The sequence below is a fragment of the Apiospora phragmitis genome, assembly GCF_038363925.1.
Source record: "Apiospora phragmitis strain CBS 135458 chromosome Unknown utg000005l:1.0-4161743.0:1.0-4166827.0, whole genome shotgun sequence".
NCBI lineage: Eukaryota > Fungi > Ascomycota > Sordariomycetes > Amphisphaeriales > Apiosporaceae > Apiospora > Apiospora phragmitis.
The window spans coordinates 2,227,544-2,249,025 of record NW_027117403.1 but is presented as its reverse complement, the minus strand read 5'-3'; the positions used below and the strand labels follow the sequence as shown (position 1 = coordinate 2,249,025).

Genomic DNA, 21,482 nt, shown 5'->3' with positions numbered 1-21,482 from the left:
CAATCCAAACCCCTACGGCTATTCTGTGCTGGTTGTTGTCACAGCCATTGAGAATAATGCCCCCAATATGAGACATTCATCCGAGGATGTCGAGGATAACGTTGACTGAGGCTCGAGCCAGAAACGACAAGACCTATTTCCTATTCCCCGTAGTATAGATGAATACGATTACGTACGAGCCTACCAGCAGACTATCTGCGGTGGATGTTGATAGAATGAATACCATACGTCCGCCACAAACACATGACGTCTCGTAAAATCCCAGTATTACTTCAGTCCTGCAAATGAACCACAATATCTTTGAGCCATTGCAGGTAGCTGCACTAGTTTGATCAACAGCAATCCCCCTTTGTGATACTATCGTCTAACCTTACTTCGTTACGAATCTGTGTCCGTCGAGGTTGAGCAATAGTCCGTCCTTTTGCTTAGGTAAGGTAAAGTGCCTGGCTTTGGAGCTATTGGAGCAGTTAGCACAGCCTTGCAATCCACTAACCTTAACACACCGGTCGCAATGGGCGTTGCACCCCACTATCGATTGCGGAAGGCAAGGCTGAAAATATTTCTATTGATCGTCATTCTGTGCATCAGACATTTGAGAAGGCGATATCTGGAATTATTAGGATCAACCGTCTGTACTTGCAGACATCTCTCTCCATCATGGCGACATCAAAGTCCATGACTCTCTCGAGTACCACGTTTGCCAAACTATCACCACACCCTTACCTCCTCGCAAATCTGCAACCCGCTGATCCTTCCACGACGCCTACTCGCACGAACGGACGCCAACCCTCCCAGACTCGCACCCCATACATCAACACCTCCTCGCTCTCGCATGCCCATGGCAGCGCTGTAGTACGGAATGGCGACACCACCGTCATATGTGGTGTCCGGGGCGAGACGATCCTGACGTCGGCCATCCCCAACTACCGGGCACCCTCGCCATCGGACGACTCCAGCTCCTCCCTGGACGAGGCACGGGACTACGATCTCCTGGTCCCCAACATTGAGCTCGCCACCGGCTGCGCCCCGAATTTCCTGCCTGGTGTACCGCCCACCACGCTCGCGCAGACGCTGAGCACGCGCGTCTACTCTCTACTGCACAGCTCTAAGCTCGTCGATGTGAGCCGGTTACGCATCTATCCTGAAGAGGCCGGCAAGGAGAACAAGGAAGAAGACGACGAGAAGATGGATGAGGCTGAAGAGATCGACGAATACGCTGTCGCTGAAGACAAGGCAGTCAAGGCTTACTGGGTGCTATACATTGACGTCTTGTTCATCTCGTTCGACGGAAACCCCTTTGATACGGCCTGGACTGCCATACTCGCGGCGTTGCGGGACACGAAGCTCCCGTTTGCTTACTGGGACGCCGACCGAGAGATGGTACTGTGCAAACGTTCTCAGGAAAAGGGCGGCCCCTCTTAATCTACGGGGATTGCCTGTGGCATGTACGGCAGCTGTGTTCACAGCCAAGGAGAAACAAAAGAAGGGCAGTGGTAGCTACTGGATTCTCGTGGATCCTGACAGACTCGAAGAGGGTCTATGCGACGAGACAGTCACTGTGGTCGTCGATAAGCTTGGTCGGAGTACGAAAATCCTAGGAATATCGAAACATGGAGGCACAGTCGTCGGTCCTGAGCTCACGAAGAAAATGGTAGCTACAGCGGAGTCAAGATGGGAGCAAATCCACGCTGCCATAGAGTAGAAGCGGATGCAAACAAAATAACGATTGATACCCCCTCGTAACTCATTTGCAATTGGTGCTTAATATGGTTTCCCAAGGAGGATTTATGAGACCCCATTGGAGGCATGTTGCAGGTTTTTACAGGGCGTTGTGCTAGAATTATATACGGTCAAAATGGGCAATTTTCTGGAAGATATGTATCAAACCCTTCGAACTATCCTATCAGGTGTAAAATCCAGGACAGTAGATACGGGACGACGATTTGCTCTGCCGCCCATTTGGAGTAGCCTAATGAAAGGCCACTCTGCTGCCAGAAGTGCTATGATGCTTTGAGGGCAGCAGAACCAGACTTGAATGGGCGGTAAGTTATTAGAAAAAGAGAAAGGTAAATCAAGCACCCTCAGGTGCGAGCTTTCAATATCCCACCGATTCTAAAGGGTCCGTGCACCGGAATCGAGCTTGATAGCAGGCAGCAATATCTTTTTTCCCGTCTTCAGCAGCGGGGCCAGGCCAGGATCATTCTTGTCGGAACAGACTCCATCCAAGGAGAAAGAAAAAAAACTTACGCCCATCCTCCCTCCCACCTATTTGTCTTTCCTACCTCAGCTGTCTCCTTCTCGGAGGGGAGAAAAAGAAAGTCCATTATCATGGAGTCTCTAGGCGAGGAGCCTTGGGATGTCGTGATTTGTGGTACTGGCTTGCAGCAGTCACTCCTGGCGTTGTGAGTAAAAGATGCTTTCTGAGGAATCAATACAAAGCGAAGTCGGTCTGACTGACTTAGCCTCCTGTTCCAACAATGAAGAGCTCTCTCGCGGTCCAAGAAGCGTATCCTCCATACAGATCCCAATTACTACTATGGTCAATACGAAGCTGCCTTGACCCTGCAAGAGGCCGAAAGCTTCGCAGCTAAACATGCCGGAGGCTCCAGTGAGGCTGAGAAGAAGAGGAGTGTGGTCCGCAACGCTGCCGTATGGAAACCCGACGATGCGGAAGCCCAAGGCTTGAAGTTCCCCCGCGCCTACTCGCTGGCCCTCGCACCGCAAATCATCCACACCAAGTCGAAGCTACTATCCAGCCTGGTCTCGTCGCGAGCCTATCGACAGGTCGAGTTTTTGGCGGTCGGCTCCTTCTTCGTCTATGAACCGGCGAAGGATGGATCGGACCCCAAGCTCTCCCGAATACCGAGCAGCCGCGAAGACGTGTTCTCGAGCCAGTCCATACCTGCCCGCTCGAAGCGGTCGCTGATGAAGTTCCTGAAATTCGTGCTCGACTTTGAGTCCGATGACCAGAAACCTCTCTGGGAGGCCCACGCCGATGCTTCGCTCACCGACTTTCTGACTGCCCAGTTCAAATTGGAAGATGATTTGAAAAGGTATGTTGTCGCATTGACCATGGCTCTGGATGGGAAGGCCTCTGTCAGATCCGGGTTGGCAGCCATCAATCGTCATTTAACGTCCATGGGGATGTTTGGTCCGGGCTTCTGTGCTGTGTACCCGAAATGGGGTGGTCTCTCGGAGATTGCCCAAGTCGCGTGCCGTGCTGGTGCTGTGGGTGGTGGCATCTACATGCTGGACACAAGTGCGACTATGAAGCCTTCTGGTGAAAACGAAAAGGCATCGTTGGAGCTGCCCAACGGCATTACGGTTCAAGCAGACTCGGTTATATCTGGGCAAGAAACCACAGCCAGCGTGCAAGCAATTAGCAGACTTATAGCAGTGGTCAAGTCTCCGCTTAACTCACTGTTCCAAGTGTTGGTTGAAGGTGCTCCTACACCGGCAGTGGCCGTGGTTGCACTACCAAGTACACCATCACCGATCTATGCTGTAATTCACTCCAGTGATACCGGAGAGTGTCCTGTTGGCCAATGTAAGCTAAATCTTTCCCCCTTCCTTCATACCCCTTTGCCCCTCTTCCATGGTGTTAGGATGAATAGAAGCAAACACTTATCTACATTGTCTGAGCTATGCTTTGACGACAAACAACCTCTGACAAACTGATACACCTACAAAATCATACATTTCCATGTCTTATCACATGAGTCCCAACGGTCTGCTAATCAGATTTACAATAGGTGTCGTGTATCTTACAACGCTGGCAACGGCTGGATCGAAACATGAGCTCGAGCAAGCGCTTGTCATGCTTGTCTACGCCGTGGAAGGTGAAGATTCAACATCTCCATGTCTATATCAACTTTACTATGAACAAGCCCTCGGTGACAGGCAATCAACTACTGAGAATCACGGCACCACTCCTGCCTTATCATTCCCGCCGCTTTCAGCAACCATTGCCTTTGAGGACTCTGATCTAGAGGCTGTGAAGACTGCTTGGAGTCTAGTCTCAGGTGACGAATCTGACGAGGACACGTACTTAGTCTTCGAAGATCGAGAAGGAGCTGATGCAGAGGATGAAGTGTACGAGTAAGATAATGTCTAGGATGCACACTGTGGCACTTTTACCTTAATTGATCTAATTTGCATACTGTATCATCTTTCGTTCCATTGTGAGCAACCCTAGTCTACGTCCCTCACTACAGGAAACAGTGCACTGAAAATCATCAAAGCCATGGTTTTGTATGTAAATGCTCGCCCATTTACACCCATATGGGAGGCAGCATATCCTCCGATCTCGATAGCAAATTGCTGCCATAAAACTCAGTTCCGAAAACGCCAGGCGGTTGATTCTCTTTCGTGCGTAGTACGCACAGATCCGCCAAACCTTGACTAAAGGGCTTGCTGCCATGGATAGATGCGTTCCCATAGACCGACCAGGATGACCCGTCTTGTGAGGCCGTCGAGACCCAAAGACAAATCCATTCAGCCAGCCACCGTCCTCAGAACTTCTAACGCCATAGCCATGTAACGACGATCCGTTGAGAGCCAATATTCCTCAGCTTGGTCCCTTGTTATCGCCGTGTCGTGTCTGTCTGTGTCCATCTCCTTCCAGACAGCCCAATTCTCAGCCCACTGAGAGAACGTGCTAATGCAGGCGTGCTTGCTCTGTTCTGCTCGCTCGCTCTAACTTCCAGGATCGATCTTGACACCAACGTGGATCTCGCCGAACGGTTCCTGCGGCATGCCCACCTGCTCAACCGCCATTCTTCCTTTGGTCACAAGGCCAAGAACGTGGTAGAAAGCTTGAGCAGCAGTGGCGCGGTCGGTGCGGGCGGGCACAAAGACGTCGTCAAAGCCAACCCACTTGCGCTGCTTCTCGAAATCCTCATCATGGCGGCGCTCGCCGCTCTCGGCTATCGTTTGCTCCATGTAAGAGAGGAAGTTGGCACCCTCCCGGTCGAGGAACTCGCGCGCGTGCTGGTTTCTTTGGTTTCTTTGCTGTGTGTCGAGATTGTTGTCGCCGCCTCCAGCGGACAGAGGAGGGAACCCTTGGTCAGAGCCTGAGCCATTGGAGTCACCACCAACGCTGCCAAACCCCACGTCAAAGTCTCCACCGCCGACGTCTCCGCTGTCGCTGTAGCGTACGATGTCCTGGACTGAGCCAGCGCGTTTGTTGAGAGGGCTTGAAGGCTGGTCGCGGCCGAACTGCGGCGGCTGTCCACGGACGGAGGAACCGGGCATGGCAGAGGAATGTCGGTTCCAGGGCATAGATGAAGGAGGATCGTCAAGAGCTGGCTGGCGTTCTCTGCCAACTTCAGAAAGGCCGTCATCACCAAGGCCGAAGACCTTATCTCCGTTCTGATCGCCACGGCCCCGATGCAGCTGCGCCTGTTCGGCTTCTCCCTGCTCTTCGAGGCGTGGTCGAACTCGACGGCCTTCGCCCTCGGGGTCCTCAATATCTTCTGATGCTGATCGAAGATGCTTACGTCCACCCTGATCCTGGTCATTAAAGACTTCGAGACCAGTCGTTGCAGTGAAAAGGAAATCACCGGAATACTGAATAGCCAGTGGGTGAATCATTCCTGGGATTCCTAGGTTTTGTCCGATATTGGCAAGACCTAGTCCGAAAGTAAGATGGATGGCGTTTTTTCTGGCCTCGGTCGCCGTGGTATGGTGTCGCTTAGGCTTGCAGCAATTTTCTCTGTAGACGTCGGGATTTTGCCAATCTCGAAGGACGTTTCGGGAGATCTCAAGCCTCTCGTCGGGGTGAAAGATCCTGCGCTTTCTCTTTCGTTGCGTGGTTGCGCCTTGGTTTTCTGCTTCAGGGCTGGTCTGCTCATATGCTTTCTGGTCATCGCGCTGAGCCTGGGGTAGAGCTTCAACATCCGGAAGTGGCTGTTCGTCCATAATAATGTCACCCTGCTCATCCATCTTCGGCTGCTGTGCAGCAAGTTGGGGAAGGTTGTCTCCTTCAATGCTCGGCATCGGGGGTAGCTCTAGATCTTCACCAAAAATGGCAGGCTCGATTGCTGCAGACTCAACAACGTTGCCATCTTCGTCGACATTGAGACCCCAATCTGAAGAGGCGCCAAATTCCTCCTCGCCACAGATGTCGCCCATGCCACCCAATGGTGCTGGCTTCTGTCCTGACGAGAGGCCCTGAAGACCTTGGTGCAATGAATTATGATCAAGCGTATCTGAGCGTGGGACATCCAGCTGCAGATGGAATCGGTCTTGGCTAGATGCGCTGCCAGAGCCCGGGGTCAAGGAAGGTGGTGACATTTGTGAAGATGTCTTTTGGGTGTTGTTCCTTCCATTGCTGTTCACTAGAAACATGTCTGCGTTTGCATTGAAGGCAGGCATCTGGGGAATGAAACCAGAAGCGAAATCTGGATCGTCCATAAGCATCAGATTCTCACGTCTAGAGATCGAATTAGTGGAAGCTCCCTGAGAAAACATTAGACGAGACGAATTGCTCACCTCCCTAGGCCAGCTCCTGGGGCAATCTCGTTTCTCGTCATATTCTTGAAGAAGGTATTCATGTGGAAATTCACTTTCTGAGCGTCTGTGAGAAGGTACTGGCACTGCTGCTTGAACACTCCAGATACTCCATAGAGGAGGCTGCCTTGTAAGCGCAACGCGATTGGAGCACCAGGCTCGATGATCTTCTCAACAGCTTTGTCTATCTCGACCTCTTGGATTGCCTTGCGCGTAACACGCTTCGTCTGAGAGCGTGAGCCAATGGTGGCCACAATCCTGCAAGAGAAAGTCAGATGAGTATCCTACACTGCCTCCCAAGCTTCAACAGTTCGGCTGCAGATGGATGGATTTGGGTACGATTGGACTGCTTACCAGATGGTGGCGACGCCATATTGGCGGTCAGTCAGTACTAGCTTGGTGTCAGCAAAGGCCACGGGCAACACGGATGCACAAGTGTGTACTTACTTTCGTGGCTATAAAACATCACGAACTTCAAGACGCGGCCCCTGGCTCACGTTAATCCACAGAGAGCTGAACAAATGCCGAAAGGGGTGTGGCTGCTGGTCTAGCAGCGGCAAAGTCGGGTTCTTGCTGGTCCTTTGCTGATCGTGAAGATATATACAGATGTATGTACCTTCAAGGCTGGTCGGAAAGGATAGAGGTCAAGGGAGGAATTACAACATAGGAGAAACCAGAAATGTTGCCTTGAACTTCGGGTTCTTGGCTGCTTTTCCTGGAGCTTTTTTGGGTCCTACAACGATACAGCAGCTCGAGAGAACAATAGGCAAGGCAACAGCAATGCAATCGGAAGCTGCATGCTCCCCTATGGCAGAAGTGGGACCCAACTTTGATTGTTCCTATTCAGAGGTCTTCAAACAATCAAAGTCTGGGCATCAATCAGATCACCCAGCCAATGACTTGCATAAGTGCTGGGTGGATGTGGATGGAAATTTCTTCAATCGAGCTGATATTCTCTCCCTTCACACCATATCAAGGTCAAATTCATGTAATTACCCATGTATGTTCTTTGATAGGACGACTACCTAAATGCATGAAGGTCTACCAGTCATGCTGGCTTTTAGACAGCCAACTCACTCACCGGGCATTTGTGATTGATCCTCACGAGTGAATCACAGGTCTTGTTAGATTATCTGTCACAGTTCTCCTGGGTTGAAAGCAATGCCTTAAGGAAGTCTCTTTAGGTTTCTGAAAGCTTCTAAAGCTTGTCAATGCTTTATGGATGCTGATACACAGCAGGACCCCGTCAGTACTCACATTTCGACAGTTTTCCGGCCACTTTGATCTATATGTAATCTCCTGCAAGCAGCTGGGTTCAATGCTTTCATCTGAGAATTCCTATGAGCTATTCCATATAACCCCTTTTCAAGCCAACCTTATTGGATGGAATGGACTAGTCCTGCACTTCCCCAGCTCAGCTCAGTTGGCGCTGCCAGACACCCAGAAACGGCGAGGCAGAGATCGAATCAGCTGCGGTATCGGAAATATCGTGTACAGTGGTGACAGAAGATGTGTATGAGCCCATTCATACAAGTCAACTGACCGGTTAGTATCATACATATCTTCTCCTAGAGCCGCCAAGCACTCACGTACGCTAGCCTCCCTCCTCGGCCGAGTGGACGAGACTACCAACCATCTCAGAGCTCAAGAATCGTCAACTAGGCATTCCTCCGCTTTGCTGCTTGCCTTTTGTCATACTCTTCCCGCAGCGCGGCACAGAGAGCGTTTGACCTGGCACGTGCTGCCCATTATTGAGCTTCCTGTCATGAAGTGGTCGCCAAGCTGTTATATCTGAACAGGCCAGTATCTTGTGTCACCAGAGGATGCTGAGCGGGATGGCTCATAGAACTTCCTACGGCAGGTTGATCTTGTTCCATATATCTCGAGTTACTTGGAAGCCGGGTCGGTAATCTTATCCCTGCTCTGTTCTTGTGCCAAAACACTCGTTGCTAAGCACACACAGGTGGAATCCAATTCCTATGACGCTATGCTATCCACCAAGCTGGCTCAAAATATCCTGTCGTTCATTCTCAATGTCGACCTCGGTTTGTCCCGTTCCTAAGTCGGTTGGCGCCCACCTGCGTATGGTATCTGAGAGTAAGTCAGGGTTACTCGATCCCACTTTTCTTCTATCTCCTCTCATTATCATAGGGCAGTCTAAGTAGCATTCCTTCAACAACTAAAGGCAAGATGGCCGAGCGGTCTAAGGCGCTACGTTCAGGATATCGGCCTTCGGATTGACTATCAACATCGTAGTCAGGAAACTGGCGTGGGTTCGAATCCCACTCTTGTCACATAATTATTCTTTTTACATGTCTGGGGAGTAGCGGTGTAATACCTTATCTTCTCATACAACTTTTCTTCCTCTTATTTTCTTAACTGCCAGAGGATGAAAAATACTGCGATAGGTTCTCGATCCAGGGTATGCCTTTCAACTTGATTGATAATGAATGATGTGCACTGAAGAGACTATCACTTGAGTGTGGGTAGTAGCCAGTGAGGTGGGCGACGACGGATAATGGTTCATTTTCCGCATGCGGTAATTGCTATGCCAGGGTCTTCCCGCACGGGTCTCTGCTGTTTGGAAATGCGTGCGGACTGCTGCGGACGCCGTGATCTCTAAGTCTTACTCTATTTGGAATGATGTCATGCATATGATTGGTCTCCCATGCTTCCCCAAATCCTCTGTATTACCTCCTTACCTTCTCTGCCAGTCTATGTACAGCTTACTAGGTCGGACCCATTCCATTACTCAAAATAGTTGCTGGATATATATACCCAGTTGAGGAGCCTCGGTCTTACAGATCTCTCAAATCAGTTGCCGCATCTGCGGGCTTCACCACGGGGACACGGTGGGCTGTTTTGATATACTTAGTTTCTAGCTCCTTCGGTAGCCTCGGCTTCAGCAACATCACTTGCGCAACAACTGTGAAGATCCGAACCGGACCCTTGGCCATACTGTCACATTCTGCTAGAGGTATCGCAGATTTCTCGTTTCGAAACACATTGAGGAGCTGGACTCGACTCCACCTAGCATGAATAAATACCGGCCCTCGCTCGTTTCGACTTTTAGTTTCAGGAGCCTTCCCTTTAGACGACAGCTTCAAAGACCAGCGCTGAAATCTTCACTGTATAAAGCTACACCAAAACTGTATACATTTAGCCCGCGAAGGAACTATTCGACCGAGGACAAAGCAGCCCGCTTTGTGACAAGCTTCAACAATTTCCAGACGTTCACTGGAGTGCTCTTGCTATCTTCTTTGGGCGCATACTACCTGTACCAACAGAACGGCGCAAAGATGTCGTCCAAGCTCATTCCTTCCGACCCCTCTGAGGTGATGGTCATTCGCGACATCACCCCGAACGTGGTCACCCTTTCAGTGCCATTTGAGCGGTTTGGCATGATCCATGTTGGAGGTCGTGCGACCTTAGGTAAGGAGTCCGCCCTAATGCATGTAGGTCTCATAAGCTAACATGCGCGCGCTATAGTTCGCCTCACATCCGGCCGCTGGGCCATCTTCTCGCCCGTCGCGCTCACCCCCGAGGTCAAGGCGAAGCTGGCGCAGCTGGGCGGCACGGTCGGGTACATCCTCGCACCGGATTTCGAGCACCACATCTTCACCACGGAATGGGCCAAAGAGTACCCAGAGGCCAAGATCATCGGGCCCGAGGGCCTGCCGGAGAAGCGCGCCAAGGCGGCGGGCAGCGACGACAAGATCGGCAACGAGCAGTTCGCCTACGTGTACACGCCCGCGGACAAGCAGTACAACCAGATCGATGCGGACTTCGCCCGCGACTTCGAGGTCGAGTACATGGAGTCGCACCCCAACAAGGAGATCATCTTCTTCTACAAGCCCGACCGCGTGCTTATCGAGGCCGACCTGCTCTTCAATCTGCCCGCCATCGAGCAGTACTCCAAGGTCCCCGAGGCCGCTAGGAACTCACATGGATTTGCCAACAAGCTGTTTGGTGGCATGCAGAGCACGGCCGGAGATGCCAAGGGAATGAAGCGGTTCATGTGGTATGTCTTCAGCGCAAAGAACCGCGCATCCTGGAACACATCCATCCAGCGTATTGATCAGTGGGACTTTACGACCATCGTTCCTTGCCACGGAGAGACGATGGAAGGTAATGGCAAGGAGATCTTCAAGAAAATATTTGAATGGCATCTTGAGGGCAAGAAATGAAGTAGAGGATTGGGGAACATCTAGCCATAGCGGCCAATTAATATGGTGGACGGCAGTTGGTAGCGTTTTTGTTTTTTTGCTATACTCTGATACCACTTGCTCGTACATACGTATGAGGTCTGTTGTTTTCTAATGTACTTTCCAAAGACCCTTCCTGATGAACACCAATTCGGGGCGACTCGAAAGATGGTTCTGTCTTCCATCACATACATCACTAAAGTATTCGCTATTTGAGACCTTCAAAAAGGGAACGATCCTGTCGAACACCCCAAAGACACAGCAGCCATTGCGGGGCTTTGTCAGGGTCGGGGCAGTGAGCCGGTGCGCCCCTCAACCGTGTTGCCCCGTTAACGGGCCAAACAAGGAAATAGTTGACCACACTTGGGTTTCTAGCCGCTCAATCGCTTCGATCGCTTTGACATGAGGCAGAAACATTTCTTAAGAAGAGCTTCAACATATCATTGCCATATACTGAGTTGTATCTATACTTATACTTTTACCATCTACATGTTCATTCTCATATTCTTGGGAACTTAGACAATGTTGTTGACCTCGTCGCAAGTCTCCATCGCCATCTCATCCGGAATAGGTAAGTGACGAACGGCTCAACCCCGTCTCCATCCATCCTCCCGATGCCCGTTCCCGTGAACAATTCAATATACCTTCCAAGACATTTACCCACACTTGTGCACGCACGCAATATTTCGAAGTTATGTTGGGGGGCCGGATAAAGACTATCTGAATATGTACCTAGACGCCTGACCAGATGCTTACCACTTTCTTCCCCCTCGGGCTACAGTCCTCCTCTTCACCACGGCCCTGTTCCTCAGCGGCTACGCGATCCAGCAGCGCACCCTCAACGACCTGCGGAAAGCCATCCGGCCCGACCCCCGGCCGAGTCCCAAGATCCATCTCCAGCAACCCGACCGCTTCCAGAGGTCGACGACGGAACTGCCCGACGGCACCGTCGTCGAGGTCGACGATAATGGCAACATTATCACTGGAGAAGAAGGTGTCGAGGCAAAGGTCGACCCAGACGCCATAAGGGCGCCGAGGATGCCCCAGAAGCTGCAGAGCAGCCGCTGGCTCGAGGTCCGACCCTCGACGCCGGAAGATGTAGCGCTGCGGAGGTTGCAGGAACAGCAGATCCTGAAGGAGGCGGAGGAGGCGCGGCGGAGGAGAGAGGTCGAGGCCATGAAGAAGAAAAAGGCGGAGGCGGACGGACCCGAAAAGCCCCTGAGCAGGGCGGAGCGCAGGAGGCGGATCAAGCAGGACATCCGCGACTTGTCGCAAGGCGAGGGGCCGGTGTATTACCAGCGCCGGCTGTGGTGAGAGGCACGGAACGGAAAGCGGTGTTCTTTCCCGGCGGCGCTGCTATGGTTGACGTTTCTCTATGATGGACATGAACTTCTTCTCCCTTGGTTTTGGCAGCATCATGTCGATCGATATGCTCTAAACGAAAAAAAGGGGGAACGAACGGGGGGGGCGGCATGCACATTTGGATTTCTGGTACGGCATTGTATGAATTTGGATGATATATATGGTTTCAGCTACGACGGGGGTATTATTGGAGTTATTGGGTGGTGCAACTTATTAGGCTTGTTGCTGAGATAAATGGGCAAAAGACACCATCACGCGATATTAAGAATATCAACGTTTTGCTGATAGGGTTAGTTTTGATCAAGATATGTTATCATGCAGTCGGCATGGGACCTAACAGCTCCCAATTGTGTTACTTAAAAGATGATAAGGGTCTCTCGAGACTTCCATCCCTGCCAAAACGTGACAATATGCCATTTGGAGGTTGGGTCAGACGACTCAGAGCTTGGGCAGTAGATGTCTTAGAGTTGGCAGCCACCAGATAGAAACATATGACCCTCTTTCAGGACTGCCAAGAGCCCGATTCAGCAGGGAGGGAGGCTGATTTTCATATACATGCACACTGCCCCAGTAGGTTAAGTACTTACTGTAGGTAAGTACATGTAGATACGAGCAAACATGCTGCAAGCTAGCTATGCGCGGCGATAGGGTCGTTTTCCGAGTCGGGAAACTAGCTATCTAATGGTACAGACCTGTCTTGCCTGTCAGCTCATGTCAAGATGTCTAGGAATGACCATACTGTTGGTTCTGCCAAATAGTTGGGCGGTACCACCGAAGGGAATTCCGATGGAGCCGAAAGAGCGAGGTCACAAAAAGCGGTAAGCATGTTAGTATACGTGGAAACTTGCTCTTTCGTTTTGCTCTTTTGGAAACTTTTTATTTTGATAGATATATGATACAATCCCAGACGGGTGCCGGCATCTATTTCAAGTTGGGCTCCGAAATAAATAAGAGCAAAGGATTTAAATACCCTGCACCACCCCTGTAAAGATTTATTTACCCTGTTAATTTTTAATAACTATACCGCCTTCCCTTTTACTAATACCGCTCATTAAAGCACGCCTCGAAGTTTAATTAGTTTTAACTTTAAAACTACTTATATAGTCTCTTACACTTTTATTTATTATAGTTATTTTTTTTATAAGTTAAATAGCGGCCTATTAAAGCTACTCTTTTAAAATAACGTTACTTTTTTAAAGTCTTTTTTTTTAAAAGCCTTTTATATAAGTGTTACGACCTAGCTTAACTATATAACTTAAACTTACTTTCGACACGATTTTATAATACTTTAAAGTATATATAAAACTTAGTATAAACTAGCCCCACTTAGTTAACGCTTATAATTTATTAATAATAACGAATTTACTTATTATAAATATAATAATAGTTATTAAAGAAAAAATACGAGATAACGTAACGACGATAGTATTAAATAAGTAATACGAACTAGATAACTAGGTTTAAATAACTAAGACTAAACAGCTAAGCTTAGATAACTAGAGCTAGATAAGTTAAGACTACGCTATTAAACGAATAACTAACCTAGGTCACGTGATGAATTATTAAATTAAAGAATAAGAAAGTTATAATCTCGCGAGCTAACGAATTATAAATTACGAAAATAAGAATATATAATTTACGATTTAATTAAAATTAATTAAAAAAAACGAAATATATAATAATAAATAATTCCTTATATATTATATATAAATACTCTTTATTTTAATACTTAATTTAAGTATTAATTTAATTTATTAATAAAGTAAACAGCTTTAATGACTTTATTATACGAATTCTTTTACTAGACCACTTTATTATTACCTTATAAACTAAGTGCTATTACTTATTATATTAATAAGGCGTTTCTTTTATTACACGTTTAAATATTTTCTCGTATTATTAATATAAACTTAAATATATTTTATTAAGTTTTTTATTTTTATAAATTATTACTTAAAACTTTAAGTAATAGCTTTATAAAAACTATATTTATATTTAATAAAAGCTAGTTAAACGTATTAAATACCTCGAGTAAAAAAATATTAATTATTAATACTATTACGCGAGACTTAAAAAAAAGCGCGATAAGCTCTTAATTAAATAAATAGTAAAATAAATATCTTACGATATTAATAAATTATATAAAGAAACACGCCTTTTTTATACTACTATTAATATTATTTAAACCTTTATTACATTTAAAAAGGGAATAAAGATTAATACGATAATACTTTTTAACGAAACGAGCGGGTATTTCTAAAAATTCCTTGTCTAAGTTAAAGCCTATTAGCGATTGTATAAAAAAACGTTCTAAAACGTTACGTAACGAGTCGTCCACGCCGCCTTGTTTTTTTCTAAAAAAAAAGCGTTTACTTAATTCGAACCTTACTTAAACGAATTTATAAAGAATAACTAATAAATCTAGCTATGCCGAGTAAAGGTATAATAAATTTTCGAAAGTTACGACGGCTTCGAGAACGCCTTTAAACCGCTTTTTTAAAACCTCGATAAAAACGATAAGCCGAAAGAGAGCTTAGAACTTTTAAATAAAAAAGGTTAACCGTTTTTATACCGTTTAATTCTAACGTATTATAACCCGGTTAAATTATATAAAAGTTATAAAAATTATAATATATTATTAAAGATTAAAAGAGGAAATTAAAAACGAGCTTAGCCGGCTCGACACCTTTAATTATTTCTTTTTATATATAAAACTTATTGTTAAAATTAATACGGGTTTATATAAACGCCGCCGCGAAACGTAAGGCGGCTTATAATAATAAAGTAACCGAGTTTAAGTTAATATAAAACGCTTACGCTAATATATTAATGTATAGCTTAAAAATATTATTATATATAACTATTATAGCGGACTTATAAACCTTAATATTATTAAATATAATAAGTATAATAAAAAAAGAATGTTACTTATTATAATTATTAAAAATAAAGATATTACGCTCGAAAATATCGATCTTTAAAAAAAGATTTCTAAAAAGTCCCCGAAAAATAATATATTAACGCTACCTAAACCGAGGGCACCCCTATAACAGCTATTAAAAAAAGTAACGCTAAAACTAGTTACGGTAACCTATTTTAAATAGCCTATTATAACGATGAGTACACCACGCATTTAGCGGATAAAGAGGGAATTAAATAATTCCTTAAAGCCCTCATAGCTAAGAAAGGCTATAACTAGAGCGTCGTAATAATACGTAAAGAGCTTAACTAGATATATAATAACTTTAATAATAACGAAAATATAACTAATTAATAAAAATAACTTATAAATTACGAATAATTAATAAATACATTAATAAACGAGTTTATTAACGAAATCGCTAAGCCTCGAAACTTAAAACCTCGACGAATAATTAATTATCCCTAGTATTTTTTACCCGGATTTAAAACGCTTACGCTAGATACTTATTTTAATTAAATTTAATTAAAAATTTAATAAAAATTACGCCGTAAATAACGATTTTTATATCTCACTTATAAATAACGTATATTATATTCGCTTATAAATATTAAATATATATATAACGCTTATATTAAACACCTCGCGAAAAACTCGAAAATAAATAATTTCGTTAATAAAATAATAAATAACATATTTTATACTTATATTTTAACTATATTATTAAAAATATTTAAATATTTATATCGAATAAACGACGAGCGTCTTTATTAATATAAAAAGACTTATAATAACTATAATAATATTATTTTAAAAAAGGGATTAAAAAGAGTACCTTAAAAGTTAATACCTTAAAAACGCTTAAAATAATCGTAAGCTTATAAACGTTTAAAAAAATGCTTAATACTTTAAAATATACGAGTATATACTTAATAAAAAAAACCTTTTTATTATAATTAAAAACTTATAAAATAGCCCCGAGCTTTAATAAACTTAATAAACTTTTAAACTATTTAATAAACTCGAATCTTAAATATTAAAACTAATACTTTATACGAGGAAGAGTATAAAAATACCTCTACCGGCGTATTAAATAACACCTTACCGAAAAAAGAGGAAAAATAGCGACGATATAACGCTCGATCGTAAATAGTTATTACTTACTTAAAAGAATATCGGCCGGGAAATAAACGCCGCCGAGTATAAAAAAATAACACCAAGCGGATTTAAAAAAGCTTTTATATTAAATAATAAATAATTAAAATATTTATAAATATATTATATTAATAATAAATTAAAACAAGTTTATATTAAAACGTTACTTAATAATAAAACGTAAAGAAACTATATTTTATTATAAATCGTTAATTTTCTCGAGCTTAAATAAAAAGAAAAAAACGCCCTATATCGATTTAAAACCGTCGATAAAAAATTTATAACTTATAAAAATTATTGGAACAGCTGGAACTAAAGCTGTTCATACTCCAAAAGTGGTGCCACGTGCCTGCGCGCACGAACCCCTTTTCTGTTTCATCAAGAGGGGCATACGATGCCCCTCGCAGCTAGCACTGTAGATAGACATGAATAAAGGAATACAGCAATATAACCCCGATTGAACCCGGAACCCCCGTACGTACGGACAGCCTATTTAATAAAAATAAAGAAGTACGAAAAAAAGTCGTGAACCTCTCGATTAATATTAAAATACGTTATAAATAAATTACGTGTAATATTACGAACGTTATAAAATATAACATAATTTTAAAACTACTTTAATTATAAATACATAAAAAAGTACCGGTAATTCGAAAGTTTTTTTAACGAGAAATTAAAATTAAGCTTACCGCTTCATATATAATAAGATCACGAAATACCTTTAAAAAAAGAAAAGAACTTCTTTTTATAATAATTTATAAACTTAATTAAAAGTATAAATAAGCCTTAAAAGAATATATTAAAAAAAACTTTAAAAAAAGAGTTATACGATCATCTATATCGCTAACAGGCTTCTTTATCCTTTTCGTACTAAAAAAAGTGAAAACGAAAAACTTAAGTAACGTATATATATTAATTATAAAAAGCTTAACGAAATTACTATTAAAAACCGGTACCCCCTCCCCTTAATTAACGACTTATAAAATAAGTTATTATATATTAATATCTTTCTAATACTTAATCTCTTTAACGTATATAACTTAATTTATATTAAAAAAGAGAAAAATAAAAAACCGTGTTTCGTATTAAATATAAATATTTCGAGTATTACGTTATATAGTTTAATTTAATTAATACGTTAATTAATTTTTAAATTATAATTAATTATATCTTATACGAATACCTCGATAAGTTCGTTATAATATACCTCGATAATATCTTAATTTATTTTAAAAAATAATAAATAATATAAAAGGTATATAAAGTTAATACTTTAAAAGTTATAAGATATTAACCTATTAATTAATTAAAAAAACGAATTCTATTAATAATTAGTAATATTTAAAAATTATATAATATCTTTTGAAAAAATCCGGATAAAACCTTTAAAATTTTTAATAATAAAGAATAATTTACGCTTATAAGCGCTATAAAGGTTAAGCTTTTCTTAAAACTAATCAATTATTACCGGATTTTTATCCCCGGATTTAATAAGATAGCGATATTTTTAACGAATTTAATAAAAAAGGACGAATTATTTTAATAAACGAAAAAAGAAGCCGAAGCTTTTTATATTATAAAAATGCGTATTTTTATCGAATTAATACTTCGCGTATTAAACCTCGTAAAACCTTTCGAGGTTAAAATCGATATATTAAATTATATAATTAAAGGGTAATTAAGTTAACGAGATAATAATAAAAAGTCGTACCTTATCGTATTTTTTTTAAAAGTTTTTAAATAAACTAGAGTTTAATTATTAAATTTATAATAAAGAATTAATAATTAGTATTAAAACTTACGAGAAATAGAAATATTATTTTAACGAAATAATAAAGCTAATAAAAGTTTATATTAATTATAAAAACTTTATAACGTTTATTATTATTGAAAACTTAACTTTATTATTATTTACCGTAAAAATAACGAGAACGGTCGCGCCGACATACTAAGCTAATAACTAAACCATTAGGAGGAAATCCCCCCGAGACGCGAACTATCTTAACATACGATTAAAACAGTAACTTTACGCCGTCACGTTAACTAAACACTACGAACCGCGTTTAATATAATAACGACTAGGTTATTAAATTTAAATAACTTAACCGGACCCTCGATTTTATTAATTATACTAGAGATCACCTCGAGGACTACGAAGGCTTTATCTTTTATTAAAATAAGATTTATATCCTCGAATAATATCGCAAGGATTTTATTAAAGAATTTCACGAACACCTTACATACGAACACTAAAGAGTGTTTAAAACTTAAAAATAGATTACTAAGTAATTCGATTATAAAAACCTTAAATTAATTATAACTAAGATAATTAACGAATATAACCTTTATAATAAAGTTAAAACCATTAGATATTAATTATATAAAGAATTATAACTAATTTTATTATTAAATAAAGCGTAAAAAATAATCGCACTTAATATTATAATTAAGCTACTTTTATTTAAATAACCTTTAATTAAAGTTAATTACGATAATATCTTAATAATTATAAATAAACTTATAAAGTATACTTATTTTTAATTATATAAAGAATTTAATATAACGAACGTTATCTAGGTTTTAAAAAAACGTACTAGGGTTTATATTAATAATACGAGAAAGTATTTAAATATGCGATAAAAGTAACGCTTTTATCGATATAATATATAATAGCCGGGTCGTAACGTAGTAATAAAAAGTCGGGTAAAGGTATTTATATAATAAAGTTATTAAAGCTATTTATTTTATTAATAAGTTAAGATTAATATTTAAATTAATTATTAAAATAAAGAGTGTTTATATAAAATATATAAGGAATATTTATCGTTATATATTTAATCCCTCCTTTATTAATATCTCTTAGTTTTTAAAGATCTCGAGGATCTCGTTAAGATCCCGAGAGCTATTAACCCTTAATTATTTTATTTTTACGTAACCTATAATAGTTATCTTATTTCGATTATTTAACTTATATTAGTTATTTTTATTTATTTATTTCTATTTATTTTTAATTAATTAGCTCTATTATATTATTATTATAATATTAATTATTAAGGTTCGTTATTATTAATAAGGCGTAAATATTAACTAGACTTTTATAAGTTTATAAGTATCTCGAGTTATTATTAGTCCGCTTTAAAAGATATAAGTCTTAGCCGTATAGCTAAGCTAGGTTATAATATTAGCTTTCTTCTCTCATTTATTTTATTTTTAAAGCGGTTTAATTAATATAAATATTTAAAAGGTTTCGTTATATTAAACGTTTATAAGTTTTTTTTTTTTTTTTTTTTTTTTTACTTTTATTTATAATATATATTTATTATATCGTTTAATCGTATTAAAAAATATTATATCTTAAAATAATTTAAAAGTAAATAGTTTTATATTCATAATCTTTTTATTCGAATTATTTTTAAAAGTTCCGTTATTATATTAAATAATTATTTTTATTATATTTATTATAACTTTATTTATTAAGTTTTATTAAATAACTTTTTTTATTATAATAAATATATTATTAATTATTAATTTAATTATAATATAAGTTTTTTATTTAAGGTTTTATTAAATATTATTTCATAATATTTTAAACTAAAGGCGGAGATCGAGGAGGTCGAGGAGCGTCGTTACGAGATAGACGCGAAGGTGTAGCGTTTTCGAAAATAAAAAAAACTATAATATAACGAACGCTATCCGGGTTCCAAAAGAAACCTAGTAAGACGTACTAGGGTTTATATTAGCAATACGAGAGAGTATCTAAACGTGCGAGAGAGGTCCGCCTCTATCGATACAATGTGCAATAGCCGTAGGAACGAGGCGGTGTTGACAACTCGCTGAGTGGCATCCTGGAATGTCCCTTCGTAGAACCGTTGGTAGGCTTTGACCTGGACAAGGAATCCGCGGAGGTTCCCGCTTGTCCCGTCAAAGGTCGCTTGGGTGCTAATCTTCATTCCTCCTTTGGGAGCAACAGGGGTCTGGATGATGTTGGCGGCGGTACGGAGGAGGCGTACTTCCTCGCGTAGCTCATCGATGTCTGGTGTCTGTCCTGGGGTGTCCTTGGCTAGGAGCTCGTTGCGCTCCTTCTCGAGTTTGGCGTAGTGATGCTGGTAGTTGGCGCTTTCCTGCTCAAGTTCCTTGATTCGTTTGGCCAACGCTTGTCGGGTAGGGCCGTCGTCGCTGTCGTCGCTGTCGTCGCTGTCTACCTCCATAGCAGGGTCTCGCTGAGGGGTGCTCGCGGTGGTGGCAGGGGCCTTCCCGTGGCGAGGGGTGTTGTTGGGTCCAGGTGCAGACATGGTTCCTGTAGGTGCTATTGCTCAAGGGTCCAGGTAGTGACTCGCAAGAACAAGAGTGATCAAAATGTAACGAACGCTATCCGGGTTCTAAAAGAAACCTAGTAAGACGTACTGGGGTTTATGTTAGCAATACGAGAGAGTATTTGAACGTGCGATAGAGGTCCGCCTCTATCGATACAATGTGCAATAGCCGTAGGAACAGAAGGTGACTGAGGTGCGTAGACTTGAGGGGATTCACAATAGTTTCGTTAAGGCTGTTTGCCTCACCAATGGGTTAAGATTGATGCTTAGATTGATTACTAAAGTAGGGAGCGCCTATATGAAATACATAGGGAATGTCCGTCGTTATATATCCCGTCCCTCCTTCACTGATCCACGCCGGATCACGTTGTACACCGTGATGCGTCGTCCCGGATCACTGGGAGCGTCGTGATCCTGTAGCTCCTTATCTTATCGGCGCGTGACTCCGTTCTGTCTGTCCAACCTGTACTGGCCATTTCTGCCCGTCCATTCCTATCTGTCCATCCTGTGCCATCCTCCGGGTGCTGCCCTGGGTTGGCCGTGTACGTTTGTCGTCGTGGTGTTGGTCATCGTGGTTGGTGTGGTGGACTCTTGTCATCGCAGGTGGGGTTGTAAGCGCTGACTGGCGGAGTTGATGACCGTCCATTAGTTCGTAGGCGCTTCGGGTCGACCATCTTGGTTCCGTCCCGAGGGTGGGTACTGGCCGCATCGTTGGGTCAGGTCGTAACATATAGTTCGAAAAAATAATACGGGCGGTTTAACGTAGCTTTAACTCCGTCGAGGAGCTTAAGCATATAGAATATAAAAAGGTTAAGGAGGAGGCCCGTTATATAATTACGACTAGGTCGGTTTTTAAAGAGGTTTTAATATTATTATTTAACTTCTCTTTTAATTAAAACGGCGTGTACTTAGACGTTTTATTAAAGCCTTTTTTATTAATTAAGTTTAAACTTATTTTTTAAATAATTAAAGCTTTTAAGCGGCGTTTTTTAAATACTTTTTAAATTTTAAAGTATT

The 21,482-nt window shown here is 41.9% G+C and overlaps 6 protein-coding genes across 6 annotated transcripts; 4 read left to right on the top strand and 2 right to left on the bottom strand.

The window, feature by feature from the left end:
* Positions 1-657: 657 nt before the first annotated feature.
* PG994_004724 (3' exoribonuclease family protein) lies at positions 658-1,702 on the top strand (the record flags this gene model as incomplete). The annotated part of the gene is made up of 2 exons (XM_066856133.1): positions 658-1,393; positions 1,455-1,702. The coding sequence occupies 2 exons, from the start codon at positions 658-660 to the stop codon at positions 1,700-1,702; spliced, it is 984 nt and encodes a 327-aa protein (XP_066718300.1).
* Positions 1,703-2,328: 626 nt separating this feature from the next.
* PG994_004723 (uncharacterized protein) lies at positions 2,329-4,102 on the top strand (the record flags this gene model as incomplete). The annotated part of the gene is made up of 3 exons (XM_066856132.1): positions 2,329-2,402; positions 2,484-3,547; positions 3,753-4,102. The coding sequence occupies 3 exons, from the start codon at positions 2,329-2,331 to the stop codon at positions 4,100-4,102; spliced, it is 1,488 nt and encodes a 495-aa protein (XP_066718299.1).
* A 593-nt stretch (positions 4,103-4,695) lies between these two features.
* Positions 4,696-6,976, bottom strand: PG994_004722 (uncharacterized protein; the record flags this gene model as incomplete). Its single annotated transcript, XM_066856131.1, has 4 exons — positions 4,696-6,433; positions 6,493-6,768; positions 6,865-6,901; positions 6,958-6,976. The coding sequence occupies 4 exons, from the start codon at positions 6,974-6,976 to the stop codon at positions 4,696-4,698; spliced, it is 2,070 nt and encodes a 689-aa protein (XP_066718298.1).
* A 2,833-nt stretch (positions 6,977-9,809) lies between these two features.
* On the top strand, positions 9,810-10,697 carry PG994_004721 (uncharacterized protein; the record flags this gene model as incomplete). Its single annotated transcript, XM_066856130.1, has 2 exons — positions 9,810-9,942; positions 10,000-10,697. The coding sequence occupies 2 exons, from the start codon at positions 9,810-9,812 to the stop codon at positions 10,695-10,697; spliced, it is 831 nt and encodes a 276-aa protein (XP_066718297.1).
* Positions 10,698-11,237: 540 nt separating this feature from the next.
* PG994_004720 (uncharacterized protein) lies at positions 11,238-12,029 on the top strand (the record flags this gene model as incomplete). The annotated part of the gene is made up of 2 exons (XM_066856129.1): positions 11,238-11,286; positions 11,497-12,029. 2 exons carry the CDS (start codon positions 11,238-11,240, stop codon positions 12,027-12,029), a joined length of 582 nt encoding a protein of 193 aa, XP_066718296.1.
* A 7,470-nt stretch (positions 12,030-19,499) lies between these two features.
* On the bottom strand, positions 19,500-20,360 carry PG994_004719 (uncharacterized protein; the record flags this gene model as incomplete). The annotated part of the gene is made up of 2 exons (XM_066856128.1): positions 19,500-19,505; positions 20,037-20,360. 2 exons carry the CDS (start codon positions 20,358-20,360, stop codon positions 19,500-19,502), a joined length of 330 nt encoding a protein of 109 aa, XP_066718295.1.
* Between the last annotated feature and the right edge of the window lie 1,122 nt (positions 20,361-21,482).